The sequence below is a fragment of the Ailuropoda melanoleuca genome, chromosome 5 (genome assembly GCF_002007445.2).
Source record: "Ailuropoda melanoleuca isolate Jingjing chromosome 5, ASM200744v2, whole genome shotgun sequence".
NCBI classification, from domain to species: Eukaryota; Metazoa; Chordata; class Mammalia; order Carnivora; family Ursidae; genus Ailuropoda; species Ailuropoda melanoleuca.
Window position 1 is genome coordinate 95,560,166 of NC_048222.1, and position 13,740 is coordinate 95,573,905.

At 33.9% G+C, this 13,740-nt stretch overlaps 1 protein-coding gene across 4 annotated transcripts in view; it reads left to right on the forward strand.

The window, feature by feature from the left end:
- Positions 1-13,740, forward strand: part of FSTL5 (follistatin like 5) — a 720,210-nt gene that overhangs the window by 654,274 nt on the left and 52,196 nt on the right. For all 4 annotated transcript variants that reach the window (XM_002916266.4, XM_034661428.1, XM_034661429.1 and 1 more), the window contains one exon: positions 4,045-4,169. In XM_002916266.4, coding sequence (XP_002916312.1) covers positions 4,045-4,169 — 125 coding nt within the window. The remainder of the gene's footprint in view (positions 1-4,044; positions 4,170-13,740) is intronic.

The following is a 13,740-nucleotide window of genomic DNA, read 5'->3' on the forward strand; positions in this document are numbered from 1 at the left end:
GAGGAAGAAATTTGCTCATAGCGGAGGAGCCTGATGTGGGGCTCGATCCCAGAACGCTGGGATCACGCCCTGACCCGAAGGCAGATGCTTAACCGCTGTGCCACCCAGGCGCCCCAATATACATGATTTTTTTAAAAAGTTTACTCTTATGAATTAATTTTCTTTACCTTTAAAATAAAATAAACACAGCTTATAAAAGTTAAAAATATATTTTCTTTTAAATCTGTATGAATTTTCAATATATTATATTCTTTGGAACTGAATCCTTCCCCTCCCCTTTGGTGCTTGCTACTTTGATAGATTAATAGCTTTCTCAGGGTTGCAAAACTTCCATAAAGCACTTTAGGCACACTCCTTCAGTATCATACAGAAAGGGTGGGAAAAGACTTTGAAAAGGTGTTAAGTAACTTCCCACACATTATTCAGCCATTTAAAAAATGGGTTCTTTTTCTGTGAATGTCCAATAAAAAATATGCTTTTAAGATTTAATGAATTTTTTAAATGTTTGCTGGGTGGAAGGAAAGCTAAGTCTCACATCTGAAAATATAAAATAAAATGTAAGAATTGAGAAGTACTCGTAAAATAGTACATACAGTTAGATTTATTTGCATAAAGTAACATTTATACACATGTTTATACACATATCTATGTGACGGATTAGATAAGATAATACGTAGTTAGATAGACAGACAGGCTGACAGGAAACACAGGGCCTCTGGATCAGAGAACAGACCATTTCTTACTCAGGACCATGCTAGTGTTTATACTCCAGCACCCATCCTAAGGGTGGAGTGGTGAGAAATTAATATTACCCTGTATGTACAGCACAGTTGCTCTAACAGAAGGACCCTGAAATTATGTGTGTTAAGGTTTTTTTCTTAGAGTGTTGGCATATCAGTCCATCCTTTTATTATTTTTACTCTGGAATGCAAATTTTATCAGGTCAATACCCTGGAATGTCAGTAGGGCTCAAAGGAGTTAAGTCTCTACCTCTCTCAGGAGCAATACACCACCTTTAGCTTCCAAGGCATTTTTGCTGTGCCATCACCCTTTCTCCCTTCGCTAGTGCCCTTTGCTCAGAAAGACTTAACTCAGCAGAAATGTCAAAATATTCATGGATAATTGTTTCCCAACAAGATGATCAGGAAACATCTGCAAAGGAAATGAGATTTAAGATTTGTTTGAAAAGAGGAATAGACTTTCCTATGGTGAAATAGAATTCACCAAACCAAAAACATGGGCAAGGCCCCATTTTTGCTAGAGTGTCCCTGTGCCATGTTGAAAGATCAGACTAGAACTAGAGACATCGATGCTAGGTTGTGATGGTTACTTAGGCAGTACCTTTTGCCCTAATGCAGTATATCTTATAATAGTGGCCACCGAAACCGTGAAGGTGCAGAACCTTTTATCATGGATCTGAAAGTCCTAGGTATACTTCTACTTTGCGTTTTCATTTTGACTATAATTAAATCTATACATCTTCATCAATTATGGAAGCAAAATATATTATTTTCTGTGATATTTATAATTAATTAATAAAAACTCATAAACTGCCATAATGCTAGGTATATAAGACAGTGATTTTCCAATTAGTGTTCTCAGATGAATTCTCAAAGATTTATCCTAGTTATTTTTTTCCTTTTTAAAAGGCATCATGACTTATAAAAATTTAAGAAATGCTGTTCTAAAAGTCATGAGACTGTCATCCGCACAGTTTTACAATCCATATGTAATGTCTTTTCAAATGCACAATAATTAGAGAAGAAATGTCCCCAGGAAAGAACTTGGAATAAAGTCTTTACATCTTGCTGTTGGCCAGGAAGTAGGCCCCAGCCAGATGGGGTGACAGTGGGAGGTAGCAGCTGTGGGTTTGTGGAAGGCATCACACATGGAAGCAGCAGGATGCCATTAGGAATGAACCAAGGATTGTCACAAGATTGGGCCTATTGATTAAGGTGCATCTTAGATCAATCTGTGTGTCAGCTGAGGCCTGAATCAGGAAATCCACCAGTTCCACTGCAGCAGTGAGAAGGACCTAGAACCATCAGGGAACGAAGTCCAGACTGAGAAGAACTAGGGAAGTGGCATTGTATTTTTACAACCTAGGACTATGCCAAACACAAATTAGATGCTCAATTAATATACCTTCATTGGCATAAAATAGTTTTGCATCAGTAAGTTTGGGATACATTATAGTGTTATTTTAATATTAAATTGTGGGACACCTGTAAACTACCAAGAACACATATTGGCATATAACAGGTTCTCAGTAAATATTATTATTGCTGCCATCAGTTTCAGTATTATTATTAATTTCAAATATATGTACATGCATTTCAGAGCTATGCATTTCTATACAAACTAAGGGGAGGAAAATTTGAGGAGTTCCATTCCCATTACCTCTGTTGACCTTTATTAAAATCGTGTAGACATTATTATGAATGGCTAAAATCCATTGAAAACTTTCTCACTGACATTAATTAATAAAATAGGTAGGATATCTTTAAGGCTTTTATCAAAGACTTTGGTTCTCTCTTCCTCTGGGCACATGATAGGCTCCGTTTGGTTAGGTGGAGCCATAGGATTAGTTCTGGCAAATGTGGTCTGTTATAAATGGAAACATTCAAGGCTGCTGGTTCAGCATGGGATACTAAGTGAAACAGTAGATACCAACCAAAACCCTCTGGGAAAATAATGGGTGTGAAATGAAATCTTCATTTCCCAAGGCTCTAAGACTAATATTTTTTTTCTATTTTTTTTAACCACAACATAAGTGAGCCTATCCTGTTATAATAAGCTATTTTCATTGGAAAGGCAATTTCCAGGGGAACTCAATGAAAGTATACTCATATGAGTGAAGAAAAATTAGCCGTTCAGAAAAAAAAAAAAAATCAAAGTGCCACTTACTTCTGTCATAAAAACCAAAGGAAAAGTCTCCGTTTTGAGGGAGGAAAGTTATTTAACTAAACAGAGTCAGTCAATTATTTAGGAAGTTTAATTTAGTGGCCGTATGTAGAAAGGATTTAAAAGGGGAGAAATAAAGGCAAAAGGGCTTTAAAAGGCTAACACAGAACAATGGTTGACCAGCAGGAACAATAGGAAAAAATGGAGAGGTGTGAAAAATCCGAAGAAAGAACTGATAGAATTTGGTGCATAATGGGATACAGGAATAAAAGAATTTAAATGTAGTGATCTTTCTTTAATGGACCATAAAGGTTTTAAAAACCAATTAATGATGAATAAGAAGAAGAAATGTCTTTGATTAAAACTTACTTAAATCTGGGGCATCTGGGTGACTCAGTTTGATTAAGCATCCAACTCTGGATTTCGGCTCATGTCAGGATCTCAGCATCCTGAGATGGAGCCCATGTTGGGCTCCGTGCTCAGCAGGGAGCCTGCTCAAGATTCTCTCTCTCTCTCTCCCCTTCCCCTTTCTCACTTTCTCCTCTCTAAAAAAATTTAAAAAAAACAACTTACTTAAATCTGTTACTTTCGATTTATAGAAGGAAAAAAATTAAATATAATTTCATCTATTCTAAAGTTGCTAAGAGCTAAAATATTTAATGTGATTTGTTTTGGAGTTTTCAGTTTTGTTTACAGCTCTGTTCTATATTAGGAGACTATTTTGTTTATTAATTACACCTCCACAAAGCTGAAAAAAAAAGAAAAAGAAAGAAAGAAAGAAAGAAAGAAAAGCAAGCAAGCTAATAATCTCATTTACTCCATATGTTTGCTTGCTTTTATTTTTCTCATTATAGCAAGGTTAATGCTTTTATAATACAGAAGTTATTTCTACCTATTTTATAATTTAAGCAGAAATTATTCAAGACAAATCTTTCCTTATTTTTTATTTCTTTATAAAAACAAATCTCTATGTTGAAAATAAGCAATCAATTACAAAAGTCCAATTAATGATATACTAATTTTGAGGATGGCAGTAGTCTATGAAACAGCTACTGATTTATTTCATCTCTACATGAAATTAATGCTGGTACTATCAAGGGAATGTACTGCCAATGTCTAACCATGATATGCTCTGTTTAGGTAATAACCCTGGCCAGCGGGAATGTGCCACACCACACTATTCACACCCAGCCAGTGGGAAAGCAGTTTGACCGAGTGGATGATTTTTTTATTCCCACTACAACACTCATCATCACCCACATAAGGTAAGTGCTAAATGAGTGATCAACTTTTAGATTTCTCTCTAATTTTGATAGGAAGCCATGGGAAGTCATAAAAAATAAAATGCATTTCTGTTATATAATGGATACACACATAATTGCATGTGATTTACCTTGTCTCATGCTTGATGAATTTTTATTTATCAACATTCATAATGAATTTCCCATTATGTATTTGTTTTTATGCCTCATTAGGAAGTGAATTTTAAAAGATCAGTGGCATTTTTAAATCAATTTTATAGTTAATATTTTGCAAATTTTCATTGGGGTCTTCATATTAGGCTTTTGCAGAATGCTGACATTTGAACTCAGCATGATGAAGAACCACTCTCACAGAAATCCATTCAATATATTATAATGACATTCTTTTATCATTTTTGCCATATAGAAATTAATATAAAAGTATTAGAAGCAAATAGTAAGTTGAAATGAAATGTTTGAGGCTTACACTTTGAGGAAACATGTTGATGTGTTCTATCCTTGAATGTATTTGTAAAAGGTGAAAAGGTAATTACTTCTAATGACATCACTCCAGAGTTCCATAGAAGTGGTTTAAATGCTTGAAAGAGGGAGACTGAATATATCACAATTTCAAGTACTGTATATTTTAATAATTTACTGAAAAACTTTTAAAGTATTACTTAGCAACGTTAGTGAATTTGAACCAAACTAATATTTTGTTCTGTTTCTCATGTAAATTATGTTGAGGGAGAACTGCTCCAGATATGTTACATGAGTCAGTATTTGATTCTTGTATATATTTGTTTCTCTTGTATTATATTGAAAAGTATCTAAGAGTTGGAGTCGGAAGAATTCTGAGAGAGTGTGAAATTCAACTTCCAAAAGTAAAAAAGCAGGATTAATAAATCAGAATCGTGGCTCATAGTCAGACATTACATAGAACTCTTATTTGCATAGCCAAGTATGTTTTCAAAGAGGTTAGTGTTATCTTTCAAGCAAATTACCGTTACTTTCAGAATGTCTATTATGTGCTCAGGAATAAAGTGATTAAAAAACATAATGTCGTTACAATTATTACGTTTTATGGAAAATAAGTAGAACTTATTGAAAATGCAGCATATTTTTAAGTATTTGTATTGAAGTAATAATTTTTACATCTGACTGTAAGAGCTATAATAGTACAGACACAGAAGAAATTAGCATATGTACCAAAAACGGTACCACTTGAGATGGTACCTAAAAAATATACGTTTTTATACTTACTCAATAAGGATACAACTTCATGTATTTGGCAATGAGTGTTATAATTAATTCCTTTGTTATTTTCAAGTTGTTGATAAATTATTAATCAATAATTTACTGTGTAACACTTGCTTTTATTTACCCCATTCTCCTATTACACATAACTATATTCAATATACATTAGCGGCTTTTTTTTTTCCAAATGCACTTGTATTGGAATTATTTGGAGCAAATTTCCTGTGTCTATAATACTAATAGGGTTAATAGTGTGTAGTTCGGGCTATTTCTTTTCCCCTGCAACTAGTAAATTCTATCATTGTGGTAAAATAGCTACCAGGTCAAGAGTTTAACTTTGTCTAAATTCAGTAAGTGCTATGTGTAATTATGGGTTTGTGTTTATAATTGATATACAAGATTACATTGTGCAATTATAGAATTATTATACGTACAGTCAGAACATAATATCTCTTTAGGGTTGAAATTATTACTACACAATTAGTGTTGGAGCTAATAATTAGGACATCTAAATAATGGGAACACATATAAGGCAAAATTTTATTTTAGTTATTTCTCTATATTATGAGAAACACTGAAAAGTATGCTTGAGGATATTTTTAAACGTCGTTTTCCTTTTTAGGGATGGGTAGTGAAATGCAGGGTTGTTTTGCCATACTTATAGCACATACTAAATTAAATTATAGCAATCCTACTTGCATAGATTGGATATAGAGTCCCATTTTCACAAATGTGAATGATGGTCAAATTTTCTACTGCACTTCAAAATAATTATTCCTATTACTAAGTGAAGAGTGAGAGCAAAAATTAGCATGCATTTCCAAAATCAAAACATTAAATATAAACTATCTTTAACATAATGAGAATTTTTTTCTACATCAGGAAAATCTGAGGGGAAGATACGGTCTTTTCTCCTACCAATTTCATGTGACATATTTTTCTAACCAAATTTGGCATGTGTTTAAATATGTGTTGAGGAGATTAATCTTTTTGTAACTTGTGTTTTTCAGAATTTTAGACTATTTTCTGACTGCTGTGCTTGGTATATATTTCCAGGCCAGGCAGAAGGTCTGACACATAATACGTGTTTAATTAATATGAGTTTCCTTCCTGTGACCCCTCATCACATTAATCTGCTTTTCTCTCAGATTACTACGCCCTCATTTCAAATAATTTATATCTCCAATGTCTGAAAAGCTCCTGGACAAGTGTCAGGATTTTATATCCTAAGTGCCTAAAAACTAGTAGGCTCTTAATTCATGTTTCTCACGGGAATGGAAATAAAGAAGAAAGAGCTACACTATTTCCTAAACCAGACTATGTATAGGATTGAGGGGATTACATAGCATTAAGGGAACTGTATTTCTTATGTACTGAATTGCTCAGCATCTAACACGGTATCCGAGATGCAGCAAGTCCTGCATTAAGTGCACATGAATTATGTGGAAGCAGTAAATACGAGTAATAAGTACTTACACTCCTGTCAGATGGATTGAAGCCTGAAGGTCCCAGCAACACCGTTTGCCATTGGCTATTGTGAATTTAGCCAGTTTACTTCATTTCTTTCCGAGGACTGGAATGAAATAATGTTCAAATATTAAGTTGCAGGGACGCCTAGGTGGCTCAGTCTGTTAAGCATCTGCCCTCGGTTCAGATCACGATCTCAGGGTTCTGGGATTGAGTCTCGACTTGGGTTCCCTGCTCAGTGGGGAGGCTGCTTTTCCCTCTCCCTCTGCCACTCCCCTGCTTCTGCTCTCTCTCTTTCTCTGTCAAATAAATAAGTAAAATCTTTTAAAAACATTAAAAATAAGCATTAAGTTGTCCTTAATGGTGGTTGTTCATACTACTCATAATCCACACTGTTGCAGGGGCTCCCCTGCGAACAGTGACAATTTTGCTAAAAACCTCTATTTTTCCTGCTTGGCTTCTTATTTTTTTCTACATTTTTCCCCCTTTTCACTATCTATAATTCTCAGGCTTGTTTAATCTAGTCTGTAAAGTAAATCAAGACTGAAGAATTTAAGAGAACCAAAATTATTTTATCCATCTATATTAAAAAATAAGCTTATGGCTTAAAAAATAATCAATCTTCACAAAGTTTGGGAAGCTGTTCACTTTTTAAGACAGCTTAAAATTCTCAGCACTTTGAAATTTTTGGATCCTAATTTATGTCCCCCCTCTTTGATTGAAATATAGTTGATATACAATGCTATATTAATTTCAAGTGTACAACATAGTGATTTGACAATTCTCTACGTTATGCAGTGCTTGCCATGGTAAGTATAGTTACCAAATGTCACCATACATAAATACCACAATATTATTGACTATATTTCCTGTTGGTACTTCTTAATCCCCTTCACCTATTTCTCCCATTCTCCTCTTCATTCCCTCCCCTGCAACCACGTTTGCTCTTTGTATTTATGATTCTGTTTTTGTTTGTCTGTTCATTTGTTTTGCTTTTTAGATTCCGCATATAAGTGAAATCATTTGATATTTGTCCTTGTCTGATTTATTTCACTTAGCATAATAGCCTCTAGGTCCATCCATGTCGTCATAAAAGTCTTCATTTGTTTTTATGGCTGAGTAATAGTCCAGTGCTTGTGTGTGTGTGTGTGTGTGTGTGTGTGTGTGTACGTGTGTTTCACATCTTCTTTATCCATTTTGAATGGCCCAAGGAATTTTAATTTCAGAAAACTCATTTACATTTAAAAAATATCTGAGCAGGAAGGCCTGATTTTATACACTTGCTCAGTTCCTCAGTAAATTCTTTCCCACTCCTTGAGAGACACAGCCTAGGTCACATACAGTTATTCCTATTTTTAGTATATGTGTTGCCTAAGTGAGCACAAGGTACAGTTATTCCTTTTTTATCCTATGGCGTGAGACTTTATTAGTAAAAAATCCCCTTTTGGTTTTGTGTATTCCTTCTTTCTCCATAGGAATCAGAAGAGTACCTGAGCCCTAGGCTGGGGACACACCAGATACACCGATGTCACACTACCTTTGATCTAAAGCAAAATAGTCTTTAAACTGTTGAGTTCTGGTTACCGGACTCAGCTTGTGTCCCTGCCTTACACTCTCCTGAATACGAGTGCTTACCAGGGGATAATAAAGGACTCTAGACCAGCACGCAGCCATTCTTTAAGATACACATATGTGCACCCCAACTGTGAATTCACTTTGGTTTAATGAAACTAAACTTCCTGGAAGATAAGAGAAAATGTATTAGAATCCTGTCTCCCCAAAGTTCCAACTACCTACTCAGCTTCTGAAAGGAACTAATACTTATTGATTAAAAGTTTGTTTTTAGAAGGTTATTAAAATTCTAGCATATATATTTTTAATATTGAGTGCCAGTGGGTTAATATCCACTTTTCCCCAATTGTTTAGGAAAAACTAAAATGACTTGATATTTAGTTAATGACACAGGTGATATTCTGATGCTTATTGAAATATATTGATTTAAATCACTCTATAATTATATTTTTTTGTTTTTAAAGAATAAAAGATTATACCTTATATTCTGTTAATATTCATAAAAACAGTTCCATTGAATATTTAATAAGTGATGTACTTTTCATATTAGTAATTCATCGCACATTTCAGTTAACTGGCAATGTATATTAACTAGACACTCATTTTTCAGATTTGCAGTTAATAGAGAATTTTCTTTAAAAATCTTAAACTCCAGCAAGTAATTAATTAATCATAAATCATAGTTCAGAAGTTGAAGAGATTATGCAGTGCAAAAAAATGTGTTTTGTAATGACATGAGAAATATAAATTTCTCACATGAGGAATTTCAATTTTGATTTTTATCTTCTATATACAAATATATCCAGAGAGGAAAAATTGAAAGAAAGTATTAAAAATGAAAATGCATGTAAAATTCTCAGAAGAATCAATTATGTCTATTTAATGTATAAAAATTGAAACAGTAATTCATTTTCTTTTTTAAGCACAAGTGCTCTACAAATGTAAAGCAAACTGTTTCATTATTGTACTCATAACTTGTATCCAAAGTGCTGTTATTATAATATCATTACATGCAAATAGATATATTTGAAAGATACTATAATTCTACTTCTCTTAAGTTTTTTATGATATGGCTAATGCATGGGGGATGTAGTGATTTTTGTATCAGTTTTTTTAACTAGCTAGAGATTAAAAAGTAATTTCAAAGCAATTTTTTTTCAGAAATGTTGTATTACAATGGTTGTATTATCTTCAAAGCAACTAAATCTCATAAAGAATGGACATTTACATAATTGATTGTGTTTCATTTTGATACCATTCTGAAAAGAAAAAAATTTAAATGTCAATTTCTTGTGATATATGTAAAGATTACAACTTACTGTGCAAGTGCTACTATAATTAGCATAGTAAATAAAAACCACAGTTTTGGCAGTGATTTATCACATTATCATATGTTTACTTTTAAAATATTTCCTTGTAAAGATTAGAGGGGTGAGGATCATTGAGAAAATGAGAGAAGAAGCTAATGAGATGGCAGATATTCAAGCAATGAATAACAAAGCATTTCCATGGGATCCCCCCGTCCTCCCCCCCCCAAAAAAAAACACTTCAGTAATTCTTCCAAAGAATGATTTCTTTTTGGTAGTGGGGTGATGGAAGTGACAACTACTTAAGGGCCAAGGTGGTTGAGAGCAAGGAAACTTGATAAAGCTTAGTGCAAGATACCAAGAAGGCCAGAAAGTACAAGCTATGACAAATGCAAGAATTAGCAGAAGTGTTTCTGAGAGCTTTTGAATTGTCATGAATAAAATTAGTTGGAAGATAAGGAAGAGGGTAACAACTAGATATTTTCACCAATGTTACAAAGGCACAGCTAATATTCAGGTTCTTTAGGGCTCTCAGAAATTCTTTAAATTTTCACTGACTAAAATAATACCTTTGATACAATTTAAAATAGATAAAATACATGAAGAAAAAGTAGTTCTATAGCCTGACCCTTGTAATATCTACAAATCATGTGTCTTGTATCTCTTGTCCTCTCTGAAGTTGACTGCAACTACAGACAAGTTTAATCCCATCTATTCACCTAGTACAGAAGACACTTTTATTAAATACAAAAAGGAAGTTATTTCTGATTTATGTGCTACTTCGGAGCAGTCCTGAGATAGAAGGGGAAGACAGCACTTCGATGATGCTAACTGAGATGCTTCAAAAAGGCTTGTCCTACAATTGACATCACCCCGAACACCACCATTTGATAATATCACCTGGAATTTCAAACTACTCTGGTTTCTTTGGGTTATATTTCTCTAGAAATCTACCTTTAAAGTGCTCCTATTTCTTGAAAGGAAAACGGAGGAGCCGCTGGGAAATTTGACATCGTTCTAATTGGCATTTTTCTTTATGGGTTGATTGGTTGATTATGTAGTATCTTAAAATTAATGTTTGAATGGGAGGATGTGTGTGTGTGTGTATTTATTTCAGTCTGTAATTACATAAGTAACAAGATGAATACAGTATATATAATAGAGAACTTGAAAGCAAAAAGCATTTACTTAAAAACTGAGAATGCCAGTACCCACACTTTTCTCCTCCTCTGGACTTGACCTAGTAAACAAAACAAACAAACAAACAAACAAACAGACAGACAATGTTCCAAAAGTTTCCTTGTAACACTCCTATATTCCCTACCATACCCCAAGATGATGTTAGTGTCAAATAATTATCTCAAATTGGGTAATTCAGGAATACCATGGAAAGCGGACCTCAGTGTTACTCTTCAGTTTTGGTGGGCTGGAAAGGCACGATTTTAAGACCTTCAAAAGTTGAATGAGTGAGAAGGGTGTAATGTAAGAGGGTTGCAGTCAAATGTGGAATAAGGGGCTTAGGGCTTATCCTGTTTCAGATGGGTCATAATTCCTACACACCCAATGGCTATGGCTCCACTGAAAGAGATGAAGCAAACTGAAATAGCAAGCAGCGGGCACCATTCTGGGAGTCTGGAGAGAGGGCTATAGCACTCCTTTTCTGTTATAAATTACAGCAAGGAAATGATTAAGAAGGGATTGGGTTTGATTTATGTTTCCTTGAAGCTTCTCCAAGGGAAAAATAAACATTCTGTGAAAGTGAAAGTTAAAGTAAAGTATATCATTCTTCCTCATATTTTATCAAATCTGTTAAAGCAAAATTATATATATGGCTAGCCATTTATCAAGACAACTCTACACTCATGACTTGATTCATGGACAGGCCAGGTGTATGGAGATACAATTTTAGCAGTAAAATTGTCGGGTACACTGAAATCCTGGCACATCAGAAACTGAAATATCAGTTTTCAATCCTTTTTAGGATAAATATAATCTCAGGATGATAAGCAACAATTAAAATTGTTTCAAAAAATGGTTCTTAGATAAAGATCTCACAAAATCACAGTTCCATGAGGTCATTTTATTTATTTTTTCACTCCATTCATCCTAATCTGCTAATTCCTTCCACAAAGAAATGAACTAACAAACCATAAGGATTCTAAATAAACCAGGAATGGGGGCTCTTTCTGTCTGTATTCTCACACATGGTGAATATCCAAAACATTTATGAATTCCGAAAGTAAGATTTCTCTTCCCCCCACGTCTCTGGGGTTCTTCATTGCCCTCTCCACTCCACGCAAACACAACCTCTAGATTGTCAGGACCTGCAATATCTTGGGATCCTTACATTCCCAGAGCTTAATGTACTATCTGAAAAACAGAAGACATTCATAAGTTGCTTATTAAACACAGTACATGTATACACATGTATACACATGTTGGTGAGTGTATGTGCATATACATACACAAATCCTGGTTGGCAAACCTCCCAGCCTTTTTATATGGGTGCACAGCTTCTTCTACTTAAGCACTTGATAACTTTTTTCATCTTCTTTTTAAAGAAGTAGACACACTATACCCTTCAATTTGGATCTGTAATGCAATTCTTCTTTTTCATTTTGGTTACTGGATTTTTTTTTTTTTTTTTTACTTTCCACCTTCTTTAACATTTTAGTGTAGCTAACACATTGAGTATAAAATGCTTAGACAGAAAACCTTTGAGTGCTTGCAGTCAAGTCGTGTGTGTGTATGTGTACGTGTGTGCGCACAAGTGTGCATGGTGCGCGTGCATGCCCATATGTGTGTGTATTCAGTTTGTTATCTTCATTATTTCTTGAGTTAGAGAACACTGTCTGCTTCCCTGCTTGGTCTCTGCCCTATATTAAAGGTCTCTGAGCTATATGAGTCCTGTAAAAAAAATAATCTAGTGTCCAAAGCAGAAGAACCAAGAAAGCCAGCACCTCTTTTGTCAGAATATACACTTAGCCAGATTAGTAGCCCATATTACTGTATTAGCTATGTTATCTTTTTTTTTTTTTTATTGTATGGGGTAATGGGGTTGGATTTAAAGAGTAGACTGTATTTAAAATATGAGGATCTCATTATTTTAAAAAAGGCAAAGTTTTATACAGGTGTTATTAGTAGCCTCCAAACTCTAGGATTTAATAAAGTACCTAAATAGATTCATTCTATAGCATTTTTTACTGAAGAAATCAATGGAGCACTAATAACATGTAATTTAGAAACACTCTACATTGCAAATCTGCCTCTTGAGTTTTATTATGCAAAGAGAAATAGCTCTTGCTTCTCTCAGAGGTCCTTATGCTAACTCATCAAAGTGTTCAGTAAAACATAGGGCCGTCACTTTGACAGGACCCAGGATTCTTCTTAGGAGATGGCTGTGGGATATACATAGCAAATTTGTATTTTTTTTCCTTTGTCACATATGATTTTGAGTTTTGCTGAAAATGGTAAATCAAACTTATTTTACCTGAAGTGCATAAGTGATATAGTTGCATAGATTACTTTGCTTTCTTTGCTTGGTAGTAAAAACAAACTCAGGTAACAATAAGGTTAATAAAGAAAAATACCAAAAGTTAAAATTCAGTGCGATACATCAAGAGAGGCAAAGAACTCATTCTGAGAACCTAAGTAATTTCTTATATGAATTTAATTTGTGCACTGCATGACCTATTTCATACATATATTTAATATATTATAGTATTTTGAATCAAGCATATAAGGCATTAATGAGTTCTCATAAAATGTGTACCCAGAAGAATAATGTATATTGGGGTTTCTAATTCTTCCGATCTGAAGTGGCTATATTATTATTCTGTTGAAGGAAGGTGATATATTTTACCATAATATCTTATTTTGTGAATTCATTTTTTTGATGAAATGTTTTATTAAAATGTTAAAACTTTATATACACATAACATAACAGAAAAACTCTCTTTTGAATGAAAGACTCCTATTATGGCTCAGTAGAA